General features: G+C 40.5%; 1 protein-coding gene across 1 annotated transcript in view; it reads right to left on the bottom strand.

The window, feature by feature from the left end:
* Nucleotides 1-25,391, bottom strand: part of ADAMTSL5 (ADAMTS like 5) — a 207,308-nt gene that overhangs the window by 125,286 nt on the left and 56,631 nt on the right. Inside the window, exons 4-7 of the mRNA XM_069736430.1 lie at nucleotides 15,564-15,624; nucleotides 15,380-15,488; nucleotides 15,130-15,257; nucleotides 14,884-15,007 (exon numbers count right to left, since the gene is read on the bottom strand). Coding sequence (XP_069592531.1) covers nucleotides 14,884-15,007; nucleotides 15,130-15,257; nucleotides 15,380-15,488; nucleotides 15,564-15,624 — 422 coding nt within the window. The remainder of the gene's footprint in view (nucleotides 1-14,883; nucleotides 15,008-15,129; nucleotides 15,258-15,379; nucleotides 15,489-15,563; nucleotides 15,625-25,391) is intronic.

The raw sequence follows: 25,391 nt of genomic DNA, 5'->3' as shown, positions 1-25,391 counted from the left end.
TTTATTCCTTACCTCAAATAGTGTGTTGTATATATATTATGTATAACCCCTTAAGCCCCGAGGGTGGTTTGCACGTTAATGACCGGGCCAATTTTTACAATTCTGACCACTGTCCCTTTATGAGGTTATAACTCTGGAATGCTTTAACGGATCCCGGTGATTCTGACATTGTTTTCTCGTGACATATTGTACTTCATGGTAGTGGTAAAATTTATTCGATATAACTTGCGTTTATTTGTGAAAAAAATGGAAATTTGGCGAAAATTTAGAAAATTTCGCAATTTTCCCAGTTTAAATTTTTATGCCCTTAAATCACAGAGATATGTCACGCAAAATACTTAATAAGTAACATTTCCCACATGTCTACTTTACATAAGCACTATTTTGGAACCAAAATTTTTTTTTGTTAGGGAGTTATAAGGGTTAAAATTTGACCAGCAATTTCTCATTTTTACAACACCATTTTTTTTTTAGGGACCACATCTCATTTGAAGTCATTTTGAGGGATCTATATGATAGAAAATACCCAAGTGTGACACCATTCTAAAAACTGCACCCCTCAAGGTGCTCAAAACCACATTGAAGAAGTTTATTAACCCTTCAGGGGTTTCACAGGAATTTTTGGAATGTTTAAATAAAAATGAATATTTAACTTTTTTTCACACAAAATTTATTTCAGCTCCAATTTGTTTTATTTTACCAAGGGTAACAGGATAAAATGGATGCCAAACGTTGTTGTACAATCTGTCCTGAGTACGCTGATACCCCATATGTGGGGGTAAACCACTGTTTGGGCGCATGGCAGAGCTCGGAAGGAAAGGAGCGCCATTTGACTTTTCAATGCAAAATTGACAGGAATTGAGATGGGACGCCATGTTGCGTTTGGAGAGCCCCTCATGTGCCTAAACATTGAAACCCCCCACAAGTGACACCATTTTGGAAAGTAGACACCCTAAGGAACTTATCTAGATGTGTGGTGACCACTTTGACCCACCAATTGCTTCACAGAAGTTTATAATGCTGAGCCGTAAAAATAAAAAATCATATTTTTTCACAAAAATGATCTTTTCGCCCCCAATTTTTTATTTTCCCAAGGGTAAGAGAAGAAATTGGACCTCAAAAATTGTTGTCCAATTTGCCCTGAGTACGCTGATACCCCATATATTGGTGTAAACAATTGTTTGGGCGTATGGCAGAGCTCAGAAGGGAAGGAGTGCCATTTTACTTTTCAATGCAAAATTGACTGGAATTGAGATGGGATGCCATGTTGCGTTTGGAGAGCCCCTGATGTGCCTAAACATTGAAATCCCCACAAGTGACACCATTTTGGAAAGTAGACCCCTTAAGGAACTTATCTAGATGTGTGGTGAGCACTTTGACCCAACAAGTGCTTCACAGAAGTTTATAATGCAGAGCCGTAAAAATAAAAAATCATATTTTTTCACAAAAATGATCTTTTCGCCCCCAATTTTTTATTTTCCCAAGGGTAAGAGAAGAAATTAGACCACAAAAGTTGTTGTGCAATTTGTCCTGAGTGCGACGATACTCATATGTGGGGGTAAACCACTTTTTGGGCGCATAGCAGAGCTCAGAAGGGAAGGAGCGCCATTTGACTTTTCAATGCAAAATTGACTGGAATTGAGATGGGACGCCATGTTGCGTTTGGAGAGCCCCTGATGTGCCTAAACATTGGAACCCCTCACAAGTGACACCATTTTGGAAAGTAGACCCCTTAAGGAACTTATCTAGATGTGTGGTGAGTACTTTGACCCAACAAGTGCTTCACAGAAGTTTATAATGCAGAGCCGTAAAAATAAAAAATCTTATTTTTCACAAAAATTATCTTTTCGCCCCCAATTTTTTATTTTCCCAAGGGTAAGAGAAGAAATTAGACCACAAAAGTTGTGCAATTTGTCCTGAGTGCGACGATACCCCATATGTGGGGGTAAACCACTTTTTGGGCACATAGCAGAGCTCGGAAGGGTAGGAGCGCCATTTGACTTTTCAATGCAAAATTGACTGGAATTAAGATGGGACGCCATGTTGGTTTGGAGAGCCCCTGATGTGCCTAAACATTAAAACCCCCCACAAGTGACACCATTTTGGAAACTAGACCCCCTAAGGAACTTATCTATATGTGTTTTGAGAGCTTTGAACCCCCAAGTGTTTCACTACAGTTTAGAACGCAGAGCCGTGAAAAAAATTTATTTTTTTTTCGCAAAAATTATTTTTTAGCCCCCAGTTTTGTATTTTCACAAGGGTAACAGAATAAATTGGACCCCAAAAGTTGTTGTCCAATTTGTCCTGAGTATGCTGATACCCAATATGTGGGGGGGAACCACTGTTTGGGCGCATGGCAGAGCTCGGAAGGGAAGGAGCGCCATTTGGAATGCAGACTTAGATGGATTGGTCTGCAGGAGTCACGTTGCATTTGCAGAGCCCCTGATGTACCCAAACAGTACAAACCCCCCACAAGTGACCCGATATTAGAAACTAGACCTCCCAAGGAACTTATCTAGATGTGTTGTGAGAACTTTGAGCCCCTAAGTGTTTCACTACAGTTTATAACGCAGAGCCGTGAAAACAAAAATTCTTTTTTTTTTCACAAAAATGATATTTTAGCCCCCAGCTTTGTATTTTTACAAGGGTGACAGAATAAATTGGACCCCAAAAGTTGTTGTCCAATTTGTCCTGAGTACGCTGATACCCTATATGTGGGGGGGGAACCACTGTTTGGGCGCATGGCAGAGCTCGGAAGGGAAGGAGCGCCATTTGGAATGCAGACTTAGATGGATTGGTCTGCAGGCGTCACGTTGCATTTGCAGAGCCCCTGATGTACCCAAACAGTACAAGCCCCCCACAAGTGACCTCATATTGGAAACTAGACCTCCCAAGGAACTTATCTAGATGTGTTGTGAAAACTTTGAACCCCCCAAGTGTTTCACTACAGTTTACAACGCAGAGCCGTGAAAATAAAAAAATCCTTTTTTTTCCCACAAAAATGATTTTTAGCCCCCCAAATTTTTATTTTCCCAAGGATAACAAGAGAACTTGGACCCAAAAAGTTGTTGTCCAATTTGTCTCGAGTACGCTGATACCCCATATGTTGGGGTAAACCCCTGTTTGGGCGCACGGGAGAGCTCGGAAGTGAAGGAGCACTGTTTTACTTTTTCAATGCAGAATTGGCTGGAATTGAGATCGGACGCCATGTCGCATTTGGAGAGGCCCTGATGTGCCTAAACAGTGGAAACCCCCCAATTATAACTGAAACCCTAATCCAAACGCACCCCTAACCCTAATCCCAACTGTAACCCTAACCACACACCTAACCCTGACACACCCCTAATTCTAATCCCAACCCTAATCCCAACTAGAAAATGTAATCCAAACCCTAACCCTAGCCCTAACCCTAGCCCTAACCCTAGCCCTAACCCTAGCCCTAACCCTAATGGGAAAATGGAAATAAATACATTTTTTTTAATTTTATTATTTTTCCCTAAGGCTAGGTTCACATTGCGTTAGGGAAATCCGTTTAGGGCTAGCGGATTGCGCTAACGCAATGTCTTTTTAGGTGTCGCGTTTAGTGGTCGCGTTAACGTCCCCGCTCTGGAAGATCGGGGATCGGACCTCGGGCTGCAAGCAGCGTCCGAGGCGCGCCACAAAAGAACGGCACCTTGCTAGCGCGAGCTGAAAATGACACGCTCTAGCGATGCACTACACCCGAAAATCACATTGCTGTCAATGGGTGTGCTAACGGACCCGTTGCACGGCGTTAATTGTGACATTTTCGCCGTGCAACGCTGTCCGTTAGCGTTAACCCATTAACGCAATGTGAACCTAGCCTAACTAAGGGGGTGATGAAGGGGGGTTTGATTTACTTTTATAGCGTTTTTTATATCGGATTTTTATGATTGGCAGCCGTCACACACTAAAAGATGCTTTTTATAGCAAAAAAGTTTTTGCGCCTCCACATTTTGAGACCTATAATTTTTCCATATTTTGGTCCACAGAGTCATGTGAGGTCTTGTTTTTTGCGGGACGAGTTGACGTTTTTATTGGTAACATTTTCGGACACGTGACAGTTTTTGATCGCTTTTTATTCCGATTTTTTGTGAGGCAGAATGACCAAAAACCAGCTATTCATGAATTTCTTTTGGGGGAGGCGGTTATACCGTTTCGCGTTTGGTAAAATTGATGAAGCAGTTTTATTCTACGCATCAGTACGATTACAGCGATACCTCATTTATATCATTTTTTTTATGTTTTGGCGCTTTAATACGATTAAAGCTATTTTATAGAAAAAATTATTATTTTGGCATCGCTTTATTCTGAGGACTATAACTTTTTTATTTTTTTGGTTATGATGCTATATCACGGCTCGTTTTTTGCGGGACAAGATGACGTTTTCAAAGGTACCATGGTTATTTATATCCGTCTTTTTGATCGCGTGTTCCTCCACTTTTTGTTCAGCGTTATGATAATAAAGCGTTGTTTTTTGGCTGTTTTTTTTTTTTTCTTACGGTGTTCACTGAAGGGGTTAACTAGTGGGCCAGTTTTATAGGTTGGGTCGTTACGGACGCGGCGATACTAAACATGTGTACTTTTATTGTTTTGTTTTTTTTTAGATAAAGAAATGTATTTATGGGAATAATATTTTTTTTTTTCTTCTTTATTTAGGAATTTTTTTTTATTTTTTTACACGTGTGGAAATTTTTTTTTTTACTTTTTCACTTTGTCCCAGGGGGGGACATCACAGATCACTGATCTGACAGTGTGCACAGCACTCTGTCAGATCGGTGATCTGACATACAGCCGGGCAGGATTAGAGCTGCAGCTGCAGCCTGATCCTGACCCGGAAGTGCTCCCTGCAGGACCCGGATGCAGCCCCGCGGCCATTTTGGATCCGGGGCCTGCAGGGAGAAGACGCTCGGTACACGGTGAGTACATCACCGTGTACCGATCATCTCAGGGAAGCCCGCAGGGAGCCCCCTCGCTGCGCGATGCTTCCCTGCACCGCCGGCACACCGCGATCATCTTTGATCGCGGTGTGCCGGGGATTAATGTGCCGGGAGCGGTCCTTGACCGCTCCTGGCACATAGTGCCGGATGTCAGCTGCGATAGGCAGCTGACACCCGGCCGCGATCGGCCGCGCTCCCCCCATGAGCGCGGCCGATTGCATATGACGTACTATCCCGTCACTGGGAATTAAGTCCCAGGTCACCTTGACAGGATAGTACGTCATATGGGATTAAGGGGATAATATTGTAATATGTAATTTTCTTATGTTTATGTTCATCATTATTTATTTTCCTATGCTCTTCTTATTATGAAATAATTATGTAGTTTATTAATGCATTCTCATATATGTTAATTTATTTTGTGCACAGTGCAATTTGATTAGGCTTAACTCCATCTCTTGCGGCACTTGCGCATCTCTGAGTTGCAGCTTGGCGGTTGTGCGCGTGCGCGGCTTTCCTTGTCTGTGGTTTCATTCAGCTCGGCGTCTCTCTCCTCAGTGACGTGTTCCCCGCCTTCCCCTATCACGTGACCCACGTGGGCGGGGTTTGGTGGCGTGCGCGCTGCCGGGATGACTCCGGGTGGATGGGGCCATGGGCCGGGCGGCTGCACATGCGCCGCACACGTCGCTCAGCTTGGCTAACTCAGGGGCAATCAGCACGCTATATAAACTGACCCTCATTAGCCTGTGTATACGCCCCCAGAAGAAGGCATCAGCCAAAACGTATGTAGGGTTTGAGCACCTATAGGTATGTGGAGCCTCTGTTAGCAATCTGATTTTACTTACTTTACCCATGCTGGTGTTAGTACACAATAGCGGTCGACTCAGTAAGGCACTGTTTGCACTTTAGTACTTTGCTGCGATATTGCCCTATCTTATCAATATTGTTGCACTACTTTCTATTTTGGCCTAAAGGTACCATCACACATAACGATTTCTTTAACGATATCGTTGCTTTTTGTGACGTAGCAACGATATCGTTAACGAAATTGTTATGTGTGGCAGCGACCAACGATCAGGCCCCTGCTGGGAGATCGTTGGTCGCTGGGAATGATCAGGACCTTTTTTTTGGTCGCTGATCACCCGCTGTCATCGCTGAATCGGCGTGTGTGACGCCGATCCAGCCATGTGTTCACTGGTAACCAGGGTAAATATTGGGTTACTAAGCGCAGGGCCGCGCTTAGTAACCCGATGTTTACCCTGGTTACCATTGTAAATGTAAAAAAAAAAAACACTACATAATCACATTCTGGTGTCTGTCATGTCCCCCGCCTTCAGCTTCCCGCACTGACTGTGAGTGCCGGCCGTAAAGCACAGTGGTGACGTCTCCGCTGTGCTCTGCTTTACGGCTGGCCGGCGCTGACAGTCAGTGCGGGAAGCTGACGGTGGGGGACATGATAGACACCGGAATGTGAGTATGTAGTGTTTTTTTTTTTTTTTTTTTACATTTACAATGGTAACCAGGGTAAACATCGGGTTACTAAGCACGGCCCTGCACTTAGTAACCCAATGTTTACCCTGGTTACCTGGGGACTTCGGCATCGTTGGTCGCTGGAGAGCTGTCTGTGTGACAGCTCTCCAGAGACCACACGACGACTTACCAACGATCACGGCCAGGTCGTATCGCTGGTCGTGATCATTGGTAAATCGTTTAGTGTAACGGTACCTTACGTGTGGTAATTGTGCAATATAGGGACTTAGTAGTGGCTAATAGTATTAGCATTTTTACAGTAGCACATTTTATATTATATGTAGGGGTTGCAATATTGCGTACACTATTGATATTTATTTGCACTGTTTAGCCCCAAAAATTTTTTGAGTATATTTTTGCACTGTTTGCACACATATATATATACTAGATTGTGGCCCGATTCTAACGCATCGGGTATTCTAGAATATGCATGTCCCTGTAATATATGGACAATGATGATTCCAGAATTTGCGGCAGACTGTGCCCGTTGCTGATTGGTCGAGGCAACCTTTATGACATCATCGTCGCCATGGCAACCATTATGACATCACCGTCGCTGTGCCCGTTGCTGATTGGTCGAGGCCTGGCGGCCTCGACCAATCAGAAACGCGGGATTTCTACGTCGATGCTGTGCCGGTCTCTGATTGGTCGAGGCCTGGCGGCCTCGACCAATCAGAGAGCCGGGATTTCGAGGACAGACAGACAGACAGACAGACAGACAGACGGAAAAACCCTTAGACAATTATATATATAGATATATATATATATATCTATATATATATTTTGTTGGGTTGTGTGCAATATATTAGGCGCACTGAGCAATAATAATCCCCATTTTTTTCTGGTCTATTAGTATTTTCACATACACCTATTTTGCACATAGTTGTCATTTTTGTGTCTAAATTTTGCAGTTTTTTGCATTTTTTGCACAATAATTTTATTTTTGCATTTTTGCACTTTGATTTGGCATTATAAATTCTATAGGATAATATACCTTTATATTTATATATATTTATTTATTATACTATTATCCATATTGCTATATTATTTTCTTTAGTGCAATATTCATGTGTCATATGAGTGTAGGGGTAATTATTCTGCATATTTTGATGTGTCCTATTATACCATTATAGTGTGTTCATCATTTATCAGCTTTATTTTTTGTATATTATTTTTTATTTTAAAATATTATTAATAAAAACAATTTTATACGGTGTCTTTTGTTGCACTTTTTATTTGGGATGATTTATGTCTATTAGTGCATGACATATACTTTGCATACAAGTGGTTATTTATTGGATTAGTATATTATATTAGCCACATTGGTATTTACTAGTGATGAGCGAATATACTCGTTACTCGAGATTTCTGGAGCATGCTCGGGGGTCCTCCGAGTATTTTTTACTGCTCCGAGTTTTAGTTTTTCTTGCCGCAGTTGAATGATTTATATCTGTTAGCCAGCATAAGTACATGTGGGGGTTGCCTGGTTGCTAGGGAACCCCCTTGTGTACTTATGCTGGCTAAGGCTACGTTCACATTAGCGTCGCGTCGCTGTTGCGTCGGCGACGCAGCGGCGACGCAGCGGCGACGCGCCCCTATGTTTAACATAGGGGACGCGTGCGTCTTTTTGCACGCGTTTTCCGACACGTGCGTCGTTTTAGACGCTAGCGTCGGACGCAAGAAAACGCTACAAGTTGCATTTTTCTTGCGTCCGATTTCGTCAAAAAACGACGCAAGCGTCGCAAAACGCGCGCGTTTTTGCGCGCGTTTGCGCGCGTTTTTCCGTGCGTCGCGCGTTGCGTCGCCGACGCAGGGCGGCGCAACGCTAGTGTGAACGTAGCCTAACAGATGTAAATCATTCAGCTGCGGCAAAAAAAACAAAATCTCCGAGCACTAAAAAATACTCGGAGGACCCCCGAGCGTGCTCGAGAAATCTGGAGTAACGAGTATATTCACTCATCACTAGTATTTACATTATATATATATATATATATTTGCACTGCACACTTTGTTAATTTCTACTTTTCCCATCAGTGAATAATTAAGTTCAGCAGTCTCAATTAATTTTGTCCTTTATTTTGGATATTTCATTTGTTGCTTTATCTAAAATTTGCCAACTCAGTTGACATATCCTGCCCCTGCATACATTGTGATTTTACATTTCGCTTTTTACCCTCCCCCTTGTTTTGTGATATCATGTTTTAATTATGAATTGTTGTGTAATCATGTTTTATACCTATTAATAAAGGATTATTTTGAATACATATTTCTTTGAATACTTTTTTGGGTTATATCATTTGTGTATGGCATTCATTGTATTGTTAATTATTTTGTATTTATGGTATTTCTTTTCTATATAGATTTTTGCTTAGTGGGAGCACATGGCTGCTGCCTCAAAAATTCATATCATATGTGTAATATATCAGATACATTGTTGAAGGAGTAATGGGATAGTATGTATGTGTAATGAAGAACCCTCCCATGGGTGGAACCAGTGAGGAGAGTAATTTTCTCCCCATCCCCAAAAATGGACTCTATATAATAATGGAGTTTTTCCCATTTGTTGACACAAACTGGGTCACAAGCTAACTGGACTTGTGCACATTCTAACCCAACATCAAGACGCATGCGGACGTATGCGTCAGAAATGCTGCGGACACAACCACAAATGTGAAACCAGCCTAAACTATTAATATGGGCATACAGGTTATGGACAACTGAAAAAAACCTCCAACCTGTATGCCTGATATCAGATGCCTTGTTGTTGATAAATCATCTTTTATCCTTTTTTATAATTTACGTCTTCACGGCTTTGGGGAGGACATTGCCAGGAAGATAGCTCTGTCTGTAGAGCTCATTTTACATGACAGGGGAGTTACCAGTGTGATATGTAATGGCCGCTCTCTGCTCTTCTGATCTCACTGCAGAACTGTGTGTGATTATACTTGGCACATCTGCAGGTTCCTTTCCGCTTCCATCTCACAGACAGACAGGGTTGTAATATTGTTACAATACAGCAGCGGTCAGAGAGCTGCAAAATGTGTTTGCAAGAATACAAAGTTCGGTTCTGCTGTTCTGTGCTAGCTACATGTCTCACACCGGTAGCTACATCTGCTATTTAAAATAAGGTCTGGAGGCAAAGTTATCTTCCACCCAGCGTCCTCCCCATAGCCGGGAAGAGGTCATTTACATATAAGAAAAATGTGGATCAAACATCAGATCACAGATATCAAGGTATCATTGTATTCAGCTTCTTGTGGTCTGGATGCCCATGTAAATGGATTAGGAGGGTTGATCCTATTGACAGATACCCGTCAATAGCTTTGCCTTATTGCTATAAAGAGCCATAATGTCTCCAAAAGACTAGGTAGTAGTTTGCGTATGACCTGTCTAAGGCTGTTGGCTGTGGTACATTGGCTGCATGACATTGGGACCTATTGTCCTTTCAGTAAGTAGTTGCAGCATTGAGTGTCTTGGATGTGTAGACTGGTTGGGGGGTAAGTAAATACAAAAAGAACATCATCAACTCTAGGGTGTTCAGTTTCAAAGTGTGGTTTATTCCGCAATCAAAAGAACTTTATCAAGTATAGTTGGGGGTAATCAATCTTTAGCCTGAATGAGCGGTGAATGTGAGATTAAGCTGTATATGACATGGACCTCTTAATGTTACCCCCCATCCCACGTCACATAGGCTGAGTGAGGGCCTAACCGCAACATTGCATATGCAACTTTCTAGTGAAGTACTACGCTTGTTGCCGTTGGGCACATGACTAGACACATACTTCAGCAGGATTTTTTAAACTGGGCATTATCCATCAACAGCCTCTATTGAGAAACATATCTGGTTACAAGCCCCTCCATAAGTGGTTATGTTCAGGTGAAGGCTGCGATTTTTAATAACTTTATATTAGTAGGTTCGGCATAATTTAGTTTCCAACACTTTTTTTTAAATAAACATAAAAGGGCCACACCTTTAAAAGGAGTCTGTCAGCAGGATTTGTTCCTCCTAAATATTTATATGCAAATGTACCACTTTCAAAGACTAGTCCAACAATATACATGGCCAGTCTATTCCTCCATTCCTCCATTACTAAGAAATCTGTATTAATTTTAATTTGAATTGATTGAAGACTTGTCGCCACTTCAGCTCCACCTTGTTGATTGTAAGCCCGAGAGGGCAAGGTCCTCTCCCCCACTGTACCTGTATGTTTGCTTAAAAAGTTTATATATGTTACGTATGTAACTTATCTTTCACATGTTCAGCACCCTGCAATTAAGGATGCTTTAAAAGTTAAAAATAATAATAATCCTCCAGCTTGACTGACAACCTTTATACAATAGTTTCCCAAACTCCAGTACTTACGACCCCCAACACGTCATGTTTTCAGGATTCCCTTAGTATTGCACAGGTGATAAAATTATAAGACAAGAGAAATTGCCACAGGTTCTCTCACTCGTGCAATGCTAAGGAAATCCTGAAAACATGATGTCTTACGGGGTTTGGGAAATGGTGCTCTCTACTGTGTGACTTTAGGCAAAGGAGCTGTCAGCCAAGCAGGAGAAGAGGAATAAACCTTCAGATCTAGAATAGCTATTCAGCCTCATTTGCATATCATTTCAAATGTTGATTTCCCAGTAATGGAGGAACAGTCAGGCCATTTAAAGATAATGCTGGAATTGTCTTTGAAAGAGGGACATGTGCAGATAAATAGTTTAGGGGTGAAATCCTGTTGACAGATTCCTTTTAATGAGTTTGAAGGCAATAGGAAGTTAGACATTCGCAATATGTGTTTTTTCAAACATTCTTAAATTCCTCCAGACAAACCTATGGGAATAACACTAGAAAATAAACTTCATACCCAGAGTATGAACTTTGGAACAAAAAATACACTGATAGTCAAGTTTGAAAGTCTACAAAACTATCCTTTCGAGCAAATAACCTATCAGCAACACCTATCCAATCATTTGTCAAAATGTAGATATCTCATCTTTTACTGCTTAGCAGCAACTTGTAGATAACACTGGTCAACGCAATTTTTCTGGCAAAAGGTTTTAAAACATATTTTAAGTCAATTTTGGCTGCTGATTACGAATATGAACTCTGTTTTTGGCTATCACATCAGGATTTCGAGATATTTTCAATTTTTTGATGAAAATTACTCCTATCTAATGTTTAATGATAAAAACACATGATTTTCGATACTACATTGTATATTTTTAATCAAGGAATAGCAAAGATTACAAAGTCTATGTACAGAAAATAAAATATACTTGCAGAACTAAAACTACAAAATATAAAAACACATATATATGGCACCCAGATGAATGGCAAATGGCAGTTATTTGAACTTTCTTTTCTTGGCTGATCTGTGATGTACAGCTTCTGGGTCGTCTCTCATCAAGCTCCAGCAATAGTCAGCCATCATATGTGAGTCCCACCAGCCTTGATACCGTTCTTCCATTGTTTTAATGTCCTGATGAAAACGCTCCCCTTGTTCCTCGCTCACATCCCCAAGGTTCTCTGGAAAAAAAGTCCAAATGGCTATGTAAATAGTGAATCTTGATACTCATTCTACATCCAAGATTTCGCAGACTCATTAGTAGCTCTTCCACAATCTCTTCATAGTTGTCTGCTTTCTTATTCCCTAGAAAATTCTGCACCACATTACAAAATGCATTCCAAGCTCTTTCTTCTGTATCATTCATTGATGTGATACAATTTGGGTCTCTCATAAGTGTTCTTATTTGAGGTCCATCAAATATTCCAGCCTTTTTCTTCTCTTCACTAAGACCAGGAAAAGTTGAACATATATAGTTAAAGCATTCTCCACTGTGATTGAAAGCTTTGAGGAACTGCTTCATCAATCCAAGTTTTATGTGTAAGGGAGGAAAGACAACGTCCTTCCTATGCACTAGAGGATCATGGATGACATTCTTATTGCCAGATGCCAAACTCTGTCGCTGAGGCCATTCAGTTTTCACCCAATGCTCTGCTGTAGCTCCACTGTCCCAGTAGCACAGAAAACAAGGGTGTTATCATAACAATTGGGAATTATGCATGTTCAAAGAAAACAAAGATATTCTCACATTTATTGGGAGACTAAATGAAAACTAAATTTACCTTAGTGAACCGTATAAACCGGCACTTTTCATACACTACTTATATTTATCATGGAATTCTTGAAAATGGGCTATATACCTGTAGCGCAAAAACGTGATGTGATAGAGAAGTTATAAGATCAGATTTGAATTCAGCACCCTCAAATTAGTCTAAAACTGTTCTTAACCCCTATCTGACCTCGGATGGGATAGTACGTCCGAGGTCAGATCCCCTGCTTTGATGCAGGGCTCCGCGGTGAGCCCGCACCAAAGCCGGGACATGTCAGCTGTTTTGAACAGCTGACATGCGCCCGTAATAGGCGCGGGCAGAATCGCGATCTGCCAGCACCTATTAACTAGTTAAATGCCGCTGTCAAACGCAGACAGCGGCATTTAACTACCGCTTCCGGCCGGGCGGCCGGAAATGACGTCATCGCCGACCCCGTCACATGATCGGGGGTCGGCGATGCGTTTCCATTGTAACCATAGAGGTCCTTGAGACCTCTATGGTTACTGATGACCGGTGGCTGTGAGCGCCACCCTGTGGTCGGCGCTCACAGCACACCTCCATTTCTGCTACATAGCAGCGATCAGCAGATCGCTGCTATGTAGCAGAGCCGATCGCGTTGTGCCTGCTTCTAGCCTCCCATGGAGGCTATTGAAGCATGGCAAAAGTAAAAAAAAAAAAGTTGAAAAAAATGTTAAAAAAATAAAAAAAATATAAAAGTTTAAATCACCCCCCTTTCGCCCCAATCAAAATAAATCAATAAAAAAAATATAAAATCTACGCATATTTGGTATCGCCGCGCTCAGAATCGCCCGATCTATCAATTAAAAAACGCATTAACCTGATCGCTAAACAGCGTAGCGGGAAAAAAATTCAAAACGCCAGAATTACGTTTTTTTGGTCGCCGCGACATTGCATTAAAATGCAATAACGGGCGATCAAAAGAACGTATCTGCACCGAAATGCTATCATTAAAAACGTCATCTCGGCACGCAAAAAATAAGCCCTAACTGACCCCAGATCACGAAAAATGGAGACGCTACGGGTATCGGAAAATGGCGCAATTTTTTTTTTATTTTTTTTTTAGCAAAGTTTGGAATTTTGTTTCACCACTTAGATAAAAAATAACCTAGTCATGTTAGGTGTCTATGAACTCGTACTGACCTGGAGAATCATAATGGCAGGTCAGTTTTAGCATTTAGTGAACCTAGCAAAAAAGCCAAACAAAAAACAAGTGTGGGACTGCACTTTTTTTGCAATTTCACCGCACCTGGATTTTTTTTCCCATTTTCTAGTACACGACATGCTAAAACCAATGATGTCGTTCAAAAGTACAACTCGTCCCGCAAAAAATAAGCCCTCACATGGCCAAATTGACGGAAAAATAAAAAAGTTATGGCTCTGGGAAGGAGGGGAGTGAAAAACGAACACGGAAAAACGAAAAATCCCAAGGTCGTGAAGGGGTTAAAGTCCATGCCAGAAAAAAAATATTTTTGTAGACCAGGGTAATTGATGGCTGACTGAGCATAACGAAAAATGTTTTCTGGTCATTAATTTACAAATGTTGAAATCTTTCTTTCACATGCATGCCGTAGCAGAACATAATTTCCTACTGGCATCTGATTCCAGCTGGACATTTTAATCAATGTGGAACACATACTCATTTTGAAAGTAGCAATTTATCAGCAGAAGGAAAAGAAAGAAATTTAAAAAAATTAGAAGCTATAACGAAAGATGAAAACACTGATATTTTATCAACTTACATATAAACACAGGGTGTCAGGACATGTGCCCTGGGTGCTAGGAGACAAGTCACTTTGCCTTTCCCAGTGTACACAGTTCTAGGCTGGCAAAGTGAATCATTTCTCTGAGTGGTAAAAAATAAGCCTCAACACTTGGATTTTCTCCCGTAAACTCCATGATAATGCATCACGTCACCCGCAATCAGTGTCGGACTGGGGTACCAAGGGTTCACCAGTAACATCGACTTTGGGGGCCCACTTTTCACCTTTATACAAATATTACACTACCCTTGTTCACAAATTTACCTATATCTCATTATAATAATAAACTGGATAGTTTGGTTAGTGAATAATGAAATGCTGCTTTTTTTCTGTACAGAGTAAATCAAGTGAATTATGCTAAGTACTGCTCATATAGTGGGGTTGGGGGCCCAGATCTGCACAGGGGCCCACCGGGGGATTCCCCTATTCCCCTTTGGGCCAGTCCGAGCCTGCCCGCAATAGACAAATTCATCAGTAGCCATTTAAATACATAGCTGAATATAACCTGTAGAAGGATATGGAAGCCGATAAACATCCTGGATGTGAACACAAGAATCATTCTGCCCACCACAGTTTCCACAAGGATCATTCGTCACTCCAGAACCCAAGATACCATCACAGCCTGCTGTCTGTAGAATGAATACACAAATTGTAGAAATTAGAGTAAGACTGACAAGGCAATAACATAGTAATTTTAATCATTATCATATTACGGTACGTTAATTTTTGAAACTGGTTAATAGATAATTACCAGGCATTGACCATTGATGCAAGTACCATCAGAGTCTGGCCGACAGCTAGTTCCATCTAGCACTCTTCCAAAGGTGTAATAAAAGTTGTATCCAACAGCCAAGCAATTCAACTCACAGGGAATGGGAGCTAAAGGTATGGAAACAGTCAAGGCGTTCTATGAAATCATTAGTAGCTAGAAATTATTTTATGCTGTATACAAAAATATTCATCCATATTATAGTATACTTAGTGCTTGTTTTCATACTTACCTCCATAGAATGGCACCCAGTGATATCTATGTGATGAGCCAGGGATGGGTCTGTTGTTATAGAGGGTGCACTGTACATCCCTAAATGGCACTGAATCTTCAGGGCACAACTGTTAAATTACAGGAAAATGTTCAAACAACAAAAAACTAGTTATCTCTAAACCACGCTTATACTAGACACTTACCATAGACTGACAAGATTTATACTGCCGCAGCTGTCCTACACATGACACTTCTATATTATCCCTGTAAAAGAAAACCTATTACTTCTGATAATTTAAAGAGTAAACGTTATTTTAATTTTTATTTCATAAATCAATACTACACGTGAAAAGTGAAGACAGATTTTCCCATTAGAGACATAGGAAATGACAGTTGCTACTGATGAGATTCTATGTAGATACACATTTAGGAGGCAGTGGGGAGGTGGAGAGTCAGCTCACCATGAAAGTTGCAGCAAGACCAGCTGGTAGACTCTCGCGGACCCGCCCTGGGACGGGCTGGATAGCAAAGCTGAGAAAAAGGAATTCCAGCGAGGCTACGCGTTTTGGCTTTCAAAGCCTTACTCTTGGTTACACAATGCATATGGGAACACATGCTTAGATAGAATAAAAAAATATGTGTCAGTTGTATTCCAATCAGGAGACCTGCAGATGACTGTAGCATGAAGTCACAAGTGAAATGAGAAAAAGACCACATATAGAAAATGAAAGAAACCTGTTATTAGAGACTTGTTTTGAACATTGTAAAATCAAGTCCTGTCTAGCGTTAAGACCAGATGGAAACCTAGTGTTCAGCATAAATATCCAGAAAGATTCTCTGTTGAGAATCTTTTTTTTTTTTTATAATTGCCACCCTTAATGGGTTTGTGCACTTTTTCAATGATTTTGAAAATTAAGGAGGATAAATCACCTTTATATACCATACTTGTGCAAAATGGCACGAAACGGGAACCTAACGACAGGAGAATTCAGGGACATAGAAAGATTGAAAAACAATTGAGACTTGATGTCCTGCTGACAAGGGAGGAGCTCTGTTATTACTAAATGCAGAATTGTATTATTCCCTAAACTTGATTTTGCTCAATAATTCCACCATGTATTCTAAACTTCCCTCTAATCCAACTAACAACTTCCAAGCTGAACTTTTGTCTCTTTTGACAGAAGGGGTACATATACAATAAATTAAAAGAAAACCTATATGTTGAAAATCCTGTAATATCATTTTACCATTCTCTACCTAAAATTCACAAGAATATTTTCCCTCCCTCCATTTAGACCATTATATCGGGCATAGGATTCATGAGTCAAAAATTAGGAGTATGGGTGGATCACTACTTGCAGACCTTAGTGATCAACATCCCAGGATTCATCAGGGACACAAAAGCCATAGTATCCACTTTTGACAATTTCACATGGCAGCCCCATTATCAGTGGCTCAGCTGTGATGTGGTTGGTCTATATCCCTTCATACTCCACCATATTGCTATTGACTGTCTTTTGTTTTTTTTCTAAGCAAATATAGTACATACATCACACCTGTACAGGATTTCCTCCTCATGCCTGTCTCCATTCTGCTGAAGCACAACTTCTTCACATTTGATAACCAATATTTCTTACAGCAGCAGGGAGTAAGCATGGGGGGAAAATTGTCCCCATCTCTTGCAAACATAATAATGGCAGTTTTGGAGGAAAGATTTCTTTTCAGTGAAATGAATCCATGTAGAGATAAAAAACAATTGTTTGGTCTCTTTATAGATGACCTCTTGTTTGTCTGGACTGGTACACATGAACAAATTGCAGAATTCATAAACTTCATTAACAATCCATTTAATCTCAAATTTACCCATGTTCATAACCAGGGACTTGATAAATATTTTTGATGTCAAATTACATGCAGACACACATAACAGGCAAGTCGTAATTTCCCCATATAGGAAATCTACTGACTGCAACTCTATGCTGCACTTTGGATCATGCCATCCCCCACACGTGATAAAAATATCTCTAAAGGGGAACTCATTCTCATTAAAAGGAATTGCCCCACCAAGGGGGGTTCCAAAGAATCTAACCACCTTTGCCGCAGATTGAGAAACAGGGGCTGTAGAAATTCAGTGTTGAATAATGCCGTCCAACAGGTATCAATGATAGATAGACAAGATTTACTTGATCCAAACATCGGGCATTTTCAACACAAGAGCAAAATCATTTCCCAGGGGGTAACAATAGGAATAACCCCATTACTTTTTCAACGGAATACAGTCCACAATATTATGAGATTACACACATTATTGAAAAACATCTACCCATGCTCAATATTGACCCTAATCTCAATTCCATACTAAACAATACGGATATCAGATTTGTGGCCAAATAAGCCCCTTCGTTGAGATCCATTCTTTCCCTCAGCCTATTTCAAAATAATTCCAACACATCTAAACACACTTCGCTTTCTCTGAAAGTTTTTTTCAAGTTCGTCAGCACTCAATGTATTTCTGCTGCCGTGTACACAAATCCAGCAGTTTTCTTTCTTTAACCACCAACCGGACTTATGACATTAAAAAATTCAGAAACTGCAACACCGCAGGAGTCATATACTTAATAGACTGCACACTGTCCCACATCCAATATGTTGGATGCACAATAGGACCACTGAAAAACAGATGAGAAGGCACTTGTCAGACTGTGAGCACTACCTCCATAAACATTTCAGCGGTTTTGCGTCATTTTGCACAAGTACATAATGGTGATTTATCCTCCTTAATTTCCACTGGCATTGATCATTATGCTACTGGAGGAACTGCTACTGTTTTAAAGTATCCAAAAAAATCATGGATTTCATCTTTCACATACCTGCTGCCTCACTGAAATTCCTTTTTCCATTTTATGTAGATGAGATGAGGGAGGAGCTAGAGGCAGAGCCCCTCCCTCCTCTTGCCACCTGCATAGAATCTTATCAGCACCAACTATCATCAACTATTTCTGTAGTGGAAAATTATATTCCAAACATTATACAGATTGTGATAAAAAAGAAAATACAAGAAACCATTCAGAATGACCTCTAAACTTTAAGACACAAACTTAAGGATATTTTATATATACACTCAGCCAAACTTTATCAAGAATGCAAACAAAAATTGGATATGCATGATAACAAGCGTAGTAAATTTACTTCTTCCTTACTGAAGAAATGCTCTGAACAGTTCTTTATTAAGCAAATATTGACCAATAAAAAGGCTGCAGTAGATAATACTGATGAAATAGCAAAATCATTCAAACACTTTTATGAAAACCTTTATAATTTACAGACAGCACCTACATGGCAAAACCTACTAGAAGTCTCCATTAAAATAAAATATTTTTTAAACTCTCTGTCCCTCATCACCCTCAATCTAACTGATTGTCAAATGCTAACCTGCCAATTCACCCAAGAAGAAATATTAGACACGATTAAGACTATTCCCAATTCCTATGTCCTGTGTCAGATGGCCTCCCAATTATCTATTATAAAAAAGACATTAAACCATTTTTCCAGACTTAGAAAAACTTTAACTCCTTTCTTAATGGACACACCCTGCCTAAACAATCTCTAGAGGTCTTTGTCTCAATCATATACTGTAGATGTTCTACTTGTACTTCTCTTACTCTCAAACCCTAGTAAATCCTATCCCGAGCTCATGGCAATCTTTGAACAGTTTGGTGAGCTGTCTAAATTTAAAATCAATCTTGACAAATGAGACGTTTTCAATATCTTTGCTCCCCAAAAATGACATCATAAGTCTACAGAAACATATGCCATATAAATGGCCCTAAAAACTTATCAAATGTTTAGGAATCATAATTACTGATAACCCAAAGCACCTGTATCAAAGTAATTTCCCTCCGCTGATTAATACCATCAAATCCCTTCTAAAATCCTATGATTTACTCTTTTTCTCTTGGTTGGGTAGCAAAAATGTAATAAGATCCTATATTTTCCCAAAAATATTATATACAATGAATATGCTACCTATTGGTCTCCTTAACTCCTTTTTCTCGACAGTCAAACAACTTCTCTCCCTCTTTAAATAGAAATATAAAAAAGAAAAATTACCATATAAACTCTTTACCCAACTTAGATCATCAGGAGGCCTATGTGTCCCAGATATCTATACCTATTACAAAGCAATTTACCTAAATAGATGGCTAAAACTTGCTGTTTCTTTAAAGCATAACAATAGCTCAGACATAGAGCTCCTTCTACTTGGTGAACATCAATATATCTGCACCAACTCTCTTCCTCCAACTGATAATGGCCTGGACAATATCATTACTGCTACCCTATGTATTAAAAGGACCCTGGAAAGAGTCTTGGCTCCCTCAAATGCTCCTTCAGCTTTAGCCCCAGTTTGAACTATTTTATACTTTCTAGAACTCGAATATGTGGATGCATATAATTTATGGCCCTGCTTGCCCAATAGTAACATCTCCAAATTCATAACTAACACAGTTCCTATGAAAAATGCCTGGCCAGAAGAAGCTACAAAGCTCCTTGGTAGGTTTTTATTTTTTGCAACAAATCCATGTCACTCATATATTTAAACAATTTAAACTACAATTCCCAAAAACTAGAAAATGGTCCTGGCTTGATTTACTTTCAAAACTTCCCTTCCTATTCTCCAAAGGGATCTCGGAAATATATTACCACTTGATCTCCCCCTGAAGTCCTTAAAAACTGAACAACCTTCATGATCTCTTGGGAAAATTATTTAAGTATTAGCCTACGTGACTCGGAAGTCAAATCCATCCTCTAATTCACACGGCTTTTCCAGGTGTACATTCCCACAGGCAAACTACAAAATTCTGTGTCTATGGTAAAGGGCCCCTTAATGTTTTCAACTTCTAGGATTACTTGAATCTAACTTGTGCTGGTGATATGGCACCCACAAAGGTACCCTCCCTCATATATTTTGCTTATGTCTTAAAAGACCACCTTTCTGGACCAAAATGAATCAGACTTTGCAAGATTTGGGTCTAATTAGGGTTAATTTGAAACCTTCATAAGTTTTATTATCTTGCCCCTCCAAGCACTTTAAACCAATAAAAAACATTGCTAATGATTGAGGCTGCAAAACATTTAACCTCTATACACCAGAAACAACCTACAACCCATGTATAGTAGTTATATAAAATGCGCCTGCTACACAGCCTAGAAGAATTTTCTAGTTTGTAACACACACATACTGTACACTTATTGTTAAGATATGGTCTTCCTGGATAACTAAATCCTGGGATGTAATGCCAAATGATACACCTTCAAACTCTCCCCATCCCTTGTCTTTCCCCCTTAGGCCGGCTTCACACTCAGCGTATGAAAATACGGTCCGTATATTACGGCCGTAATACGCTGAAATGTCCCGAAAATAGTGGTCCGTAGCTCCTCCGTAGGCAGGGTGTGTCAGCGTTTTTTGCGCATGGCATCCTCCGTATGTAATCCGTATGGCATCCGTACTGCGTGGTTTTCTCGCAGGCTTGCAAAACCGACATACCGCTATAGAAATGATCCATGTGTCCCAAAAAGAAAAAAAAAAAAATATATATATATATATACTGTCTATATATATATATATATATATATATATATATGTCAGTAGACACATATATGTATATATATTAATATTTATTCCAGCGCTATACAGCTTGAAAGCCGGTAATTCAATTACCGGCTTTTTCTTTCTCCTTCCTAAAACCCGACATGATTTGAGACATGGTTTACATACAGTAAACCATGTCTTCTCTCCATTTTTTTTGCAGATTCCACACTACTAATGTCAGTAGTGTGTATCTGCAAAATTTGGCCGTTCTAGCTCGTAAAATAAAGGGTTAAATGGCGGAAAAAATTGGCGTGGGCTCCCGCGCAATTTTCTCCGCCAGAGTAGTAAAGCCAGTGACTGAGGGCAGATATTAATAGCCTGGAGAGGGTCCATGGTTATTGGCCCCCCCCTGGCTAAAAACACCTGCCCCCAGCCACCCCAGAACAGGCACATCTGGAAGATGCGCCTATTCTGGCACTTGGCCACTCTCTTCCCATTCCCGTGTAGCGGTGGGATATGGGGTAATGAAGGGTTAATGCCACCTTGCTATTGTAAGGTGACATTAAGCCTAATTAATAATGGAGAGGCGTCAATTTTGACACCTATCCATTATTAATCCAATTGTAGTAAAGGGTTAAATAAAAGACAAACACAATATTTAAAATTATTTTAATGAAATAAAAACAATGGTTGTTGGAGTATTTTATTCTACGCCCAATCCAGTCACTGAAGACCCTCGTTCTGTGAAAGAAAAAACATAATAAACCAACAATATACTTACCCTCCGCAGATCTGTAACGTCCAACGATGTAAATCCTTCTGAAGGGGTTAAAACAGTTTGCAGCAAGGAGCTGTGCTAATGCAATGCTACTCCTCGCTGCAAAACCCCGGAGAATGAGTCTAAATATAGATCAATGAGCTATATTTAGCTTCATTTGCGGTGAGGCGCCCTCTGCTGGCTGTTCATAGATCGTGGGAAATTACCTAGAAAGCCTGGGAGCCTTCTAGGTAAGTTCCCACGATCTATGAACAGCCAGCAGAGGGCGCCTCACCGCAAATGAAGCTAAATATAGCTCATTGATCTATATTTAGACTCATTCTCCGGGGTTTTGCAGCGAGGAGTAGCATTGCATTAGCAAAGCTCCTTGCTGCAAACTGTTTTAACCCCTTCAGAAGGATTTACATCGTTGGACGTTACAGATCTGCGGAGGGTAAGTATATTGTTGGTTTATTATGTTTTTTCTTTCACAGAACGAGGGTCTTCAGTGACTGGATTGGGCGTAGAATAAAATACTCCAACAACCATTGTTTTTATTTCATTAAAATAATTTTAAATATTGTGTTTGTCTTTTATTTAACCCTTTACTACGATTGGATTAATAATGGATAGGTGTCAAAATTGACGCCTCTCCATTATTAATTAGGCTTAATGTCACCTTACAATAGCAAGGTGGCATTAACCCTTCATTACCCCATATCCCACCGCTACACGGGAATGGGAAGACAGTGGCCAAGTGCCAGAATAGGCGCATCTTCCAGATGTGCCTTTTCTGGGATGGCTGGGGGCAGATATTTTTAGCCAGGGGGGGGCCAATAACCATGGACCCTCTCCAGGCTATTAATATCTGCCCTCAGTCACTGGCTTTACTACTCTGGCGGAGAAAATTGCGCGGGAGCCCACGCCAATTTTTTCCGCCATTTAACCCTTTATTTTACGAGCTAGAACGGCCAAATTTTGCAGATACACACTACTGACATTAGTAGTGTGGAATCTGCAAAAAAAATGGAGAGAAGACATGGTTTACTGTATGTAAACCATGTCTCAAATCATGTTGGGTTTTAGGAAGGAGAAAGAAAAAGCCGGTAATTGAATTACCGGCTTTCAAGCTGTATAGCGCTGGAAAAAATATTAATATATATACATATATGTGTCTCACTGACATATATATATATATATACCTATTCTATGTGTACACATTTATTCTACCTATTCTACTGTAAGCTGTCAGTGTGATATTTCTGTACACCGCACTGAATTGCCGGCTTTTCTCTCTAACAGCGCTGCGTATTTCTCGCAAGTCACACTGCTTGTCCGTGTGTAATCCGTATTTTTCACGCTTCCATAGACTTTCATTGGCGTATTTCTTGCGCAGTACGGTGACAAACGCAGCATGCTGCGATTTTGTACGGCCGTAGAAAGCCGTATAATACTGATCAGTAAAATACGGCAGATAGGAGCAGAGGCACAGAGAATAATTGTGCCGTATTTTTTGCGAGTTTTACGGACGTAGTTTCTGCGCTCTTACGTCCGTAAAACTCGCAAGTGTGAAGCCGGCCTTACTCCGTTGCCACCATAAGGTCTCCTATTATTCTTTTCACTATATGTTTTCGTTTCAGTAACCCATCACTTTACTGTTCCCTATTTCAGCCATTTAATTCAAGATGGACTTGCTTGTCTACTCATGTAATGATCACCTGTTTTCTGTTGTCTGAATTTCAACTCATACTGACCATGAAGCCTTCTTTTGCACCTGTATCTATCGTTACATTTATCTTCATTTTAACTTTGACATAATTTGCATTGCATATGCCTTTTCTGTTTGAAAAAATAAAGAATTATTTACAAAAAAAAAGAAGTTACAAGAAATCAGTGTCCTGTAGGGTTGAGCGACCTTCACTTTTATAGGATCGGGTCGGGTTTCACGAAACCCGACTTTTGGAAAAGTCGGGTCGAGTGAAATCGGCCGATCCTATAAAAAAGTCGGGGTCGGGGTCGGCCGAAACTCGAAACCCAATGCAGTGCATTGGGTTTCCATGGTTCCCAGGGTCTGAAGGAGCGGAAACTCTCCTTCAGGCCCTGGGATCCATATTTAAGTGTAAAATATAGAATTAAAATAAAAAATATCCTTATACTTACCCTCTGACGCGCCCTGGTACTAACCGGGAACCTTCCTTCCTTAGAATCAGCCTTCCAGGACATTCGGTGACGTCGCGGGTGACGTCGCGGCTTGTGATTGGCCGCGCGGCCGCCCATGTGACCGCTCGCGCGGCCAATCACAAGCCGCGACGTCACCCGCGACGTCACCGAAGGTCCTGGAAGGGCTGATTCTTAGGAAGGAAGGCTGTCGGAAGGAAGCAGGGCGCTTCCGAGGGTGAGTATATTCCTATTAGGTATATACCCAGCCTATTTTGACCTTAGAGACCTGGCCGTTTTTTGCAATTCTGGCCAGTGCCCCTTTATGAGGTAATAACTCAAGAACGCTTCAATGGATCCTGGCGGTTCTGAGAATGTTTTTTTCGTGACATATTGGGCTTCATGTTAGTGGTAAATTTAGGTCAATAAATTCTGTGTTTATTTGTGATAAAAACGGAAATTTGGCGAAAATTTTGAAAATTTTGCAATTTTCACATTTTGAATATTTATTCTGTTAAACCAGAGAGTTATGTGACACAAAATAGTTAATAAATAACATTTCCCACATGTGTACTTTACATCGGCACAATTTTGGAAACAAAATTTTTTTTTCTAGGAAGTTATAAGGGTTAAAATTTGACCAGCGATTTCTCATTTTTACAACGAAATTTACAAAACCATTTTTTTTAGGGACCACCTCACATTTGAAGTCAGTTTGAGGGATCTATATGGCTGAAAATACCCAAAAGTGACACCATTCTAAAAACTGCACCCCTCAAGGTGCACAAAACCACATTCAAGAAGTTTATTAACCCTTCAGGTGCTTCACAACAGCAGAAGCAACATGGAATGAAAAAATGAACATTTAACTTTTTAGTCACAAAAATGATCTTTTAGCAACAATTTTTTTATTTTACCAATGGTAAAAGGAGAAACTGAACCACGAAAGTTGTTGTCCAATTTGTCCTGAGTACGCTGATCCCTCATATGTGGGGGTAAACCACTGTTTGGGCGCACGTCAGGGCTTGGAAGGGAAGGAGCGCCATTTGACTTTTTGAATGAAAAATTGGCTGCACTCTTTAGAGGACACCATGTCGCGTTTGGAGAGCCCCCGTGTGCCTAAAAATTGGAGCTTCCCCACATGTGACCCCATTTTGGAAACTAGACGCCCCAAGGAACTTATCTAGATGCATAGTGAGCACTTTAAACCTCCAGGTGCTTCACAAATTGATCCGTAAAAATGAAAAAGTACTTTTTTTTCACAAAAAAATTATTTTTAGCCTCAATTTTTTCATTTTCACATGGGCAATACACCGATACCTCACATGTGGGGGTAAACCACTGTTGGGGCACATGGTAAGGCTCGGAAGGGAAGGAGCGCCATTTGACTTTTTGAATGAAAAATTATCTCCATCGTTAGCGGACACCATGTCGCGTTTGGAGAGACCCTGTGTGCCTAAACATTGGAGCTCCCCCACAAGTGACCCCATTTTGGAAACTAGACCCCCCAAGGAACTTATTTAGATG

This window comes from Ranitomeya imitator, chromosome 1 (assembly GCF_032444005.1).
Source record: "Ranitomeya imitator isolate aRanImi1 chromosome 1, aRanImi1.pri, whole genome shotgun sequence".
Lineage (NCBI taxonomy): Eukaryota > Metazoa > Chordata > Amphibia > Anura > Dendrobatidae > Ranitomeya > Ranitomeya imitator.
This window is presented reverse-complemented; position numbering and strand designations above follow the sequence as displayed.